Source organism: Lepidothrix coronata, unplaced genomic scaffold (genome assembly GCF_001604755.1).
Source record: "Lepidothrix coronata isolate B3197 unplaced genomic scaffold, Lepidothrix_coronata-1.0 Scaffold0, whole genome shotgun sequence".
NCBI classification, from domain to species: domain Eukaryota; kingdom Metazoa; phylum Chordata; class Aves; order Passeriformes; family Pipridae; genus Lepidothrix; species Lepidothrix coronata.
The window spans coordinates 17,238,970-17,241,701 of NW_016690180.1; the positions used below are offsets into that span (position 1 = coordinate 17,238,970).

At 33.1% G+C, this 2,732-nt stretch overlaps 1 protein-coding gene across 11 annotated transcripts in view; it reads left to right on the forward strand.

Annotated features, from left to right (window-relative positions):
- KCNIP4 (potassium voltage-gated channel interacting protein 4) overlaps window positions 1–1,846 on the forward strand; it is a 413,215-nt gene extending 411,369 nt beyond the window's left edge. For all 11 annotated transcript variants that reach the window (XM_017838612.1, XM_017838148.1, XM_017838221.1 and 8 more), the window contains one exon: window positions 1,683–1,846. In XM_017838612.1, coding sequence (XP_017694101.1) covers window positions 1,683–1,730 — 48 coding nt within the window. In that variant the 3' untranslated portion in view covers window positions 1,731–1,846. The remainder of the gene's footprint in view (window positions 1–1,682) is intronic.
- Window positions 1,847–2,732: the final 886 nt, after the last annotated feature.

Sequence of the window (2,732 nt, forward strand, 5' to 3'; positions counted from 1 at the left end):
CTGTAAAGAAACAGTCAACCTCAGAAATATGGAGCTGATTTTAGAAAACTACCAGTTTCATTCATGATGATACACATATAATAAAATTGGTAGGAAGTGGCAAAACACTTAGGAAATTCAGAGCATGTTGTTTGTGTTGGCCATTTGCTGAGTTTAGTTTCCAGTTTATATTAATTAAATGACAAATGATGCCAGTTATACCAAACTTCAACCTTACATTAATCAGTGATCTTGTCTAGTTTATTGATATTTTAAAGCAATGCAGTGGGAAAAAAGTTATTTATTTTAACTTTCAGTAATTTAATATAGTAATTTTACTACACAAATCTTTAAGCATTAATCTACATATTTTTGAAATTACATATAATTGCTTCCATAAGTTATTTTATCAGTACAAAATAGTGCACAGATCATTACAGCAACATCACTTGAGATGGCATATGGAATCAAAGATGAAAAACCCCACTGTGCATGTTTCGTAACATAAATTAAGCAAATTACTCAAACCAGTCATTTTTACAAACCAAATCACCCACTAGACTGAACAGTGAATAATTTAACTGGAAATTGATACTGAACACGTATTATGGGAAGATTTATGTACAGAAGTATCACATCCCTATCAGTAGTGGAGAATACTAGGAGATAACCTCTAAGAAGTGGGGTCTTTTAGGCATCTTTCAAGAAACCTAGAAAAATAATTTATCAGTCTTTTTATTCACTTGAATTGAAGATGTTTAAATTATCTCTCAAGAAAGTGCTAAAGAGTGTGCATTCAGAGTAAAATATAGGCTGATTACAGTGAAGACCAGCAAATGCTAAATGAGCATGTAATAAACTCTTGTATTGTGTACATATATTGTTTTGTGCAAGCAACTGTTGATCCAGAAATGCCAATAAATATAGGCTACTGTAAGTAAACTCTTTCTTCTATACACTGAAATGTAAAGCTTACAAAGAAAAATACTGTTTTCTGAGTGCTGTGTTGAGAGTTATTTACTGATAAAAACTGGAGTACAGAGGGATGCATCACTAAGCACTATGCAAAACATGGGAGCTGAAGATTTTCTAAAAACATTACCTAATGCAAAGCAATCAGAAAGCAGAAGTAGCATTGGAAAGCAGTGACCATCTTTCAGTGTGAGCACATAGAAAATCTGAACTGAGGAGCTGAAGCGTGTTGTGATACTTGCCAAACTGATTGACTCTGCAGTTCATGCAAAGATGCACACATCAATCTATTTTATGTTGGAGTCGTCCCTAGCTATGTAACAGGATGTCCTAATATTGCAAAAAGGCTCCTCTGTACAATGCACAGAAGTAGCAATTCCATGGATGGAGTTGCACTTCAGATACAACTATTCCATGAGTTCCATTGTCTAAATGTAGTATTTTATAGTGGGTATAAACTGATAGCCTCTGAAATACTGCAGACTTAATTTTCTTAATATGCTATTGTATCCTTGACAGGGTAGTTTTGGTCTCATTAATATATACAAAAACTTATTTAAGCATAGATCCATTAACAGCCTTTTTCTGCTAACAATTTCTCTAAACAAGCTGAAAGAAAATGTTGTAATTAACTAAAATACAGTTAGTTCTACACCATGGCACTATAGATATTGGCCAGCTACATTTGTAATGGTGTATGATTTTTGGTTTTGTATTGTCTTTTTTTACAGGATGAGAATATAATGCGATCCATGCAGCTCTTTGAAAATGTGATTTAATGAAGACATTAGGTCTACAACTAATGGACAAATATGAGCTATTCGGCAACATTATCTAAAAGATGGATTTCCCACTTTATCATAAATAAAGTTACTCAGCTGTACACTGAGACATGGATTATGCCAGTAAATTTTTTATTATAAACTCTTCCCAACAAAAAATTCTTTCCAAATTATTAAATTTAGCTCTTCAACAGTGGCTACTTAGTTAACAAGATTGTACTGAAAAACCAAGTTTTTACTCCAAATTCAAACAAACTGACAGTATGCAGCTTTATTATCATTCCAAACCCTAGTTAAAACAGATACAATCACAAGGAGACTAAAAATATATTCTTAGTTTTGCTACTCATTTTTACTGGATTAAACTCCAGGTATTCAAGTGTAACTTAGCTTCTAATTTATACAGAGGCACTACCATGTATTTTCTTTTCCCATTTCTATGGTGTAGTCCTCATTTTTGAATAACACTTAGAGTTAATGCTATAATCAGTGTGCAATGCACATCTTGCTGCAATTGCCTTCCACCTTTGACTTGCTTTTCTCTTCCAAAGAAAAAAACCCCAAACCTAACAAAACTGATAACCTGAGAGGGAGAACTGTTATAGAACAAAAACCCAAACTGCTTATAGGTAGGTTTATTCCATAGAAAATATGAGTAAGCTTCTTTCAATCACACTTACCTAGTAAATCTATCATGACAGGAATACCAGGCGTCCTACATACTGTATTTCTAATTCTTCTTGGATGTGTCTGCAAAGTTCTTAGCTTAAAATTAAGGATCTTCTAATTTTTCATGAAGAAAGCTTAACTAGATCCTAACACTGTTTTCATAAGTATGTGTCTTTTTGCCTTTAATAAATAAAAAGGCATGAACTTCCTTTGAAACTTCCATCCCACTTCAGTGCTGAGAATGAATATCCCTATGTAGTAACATCTACTAATAAGGACTGCTAGTCAGGCTAACATCTATTTCAGCTTTTTGTAATATCTGTGACTATG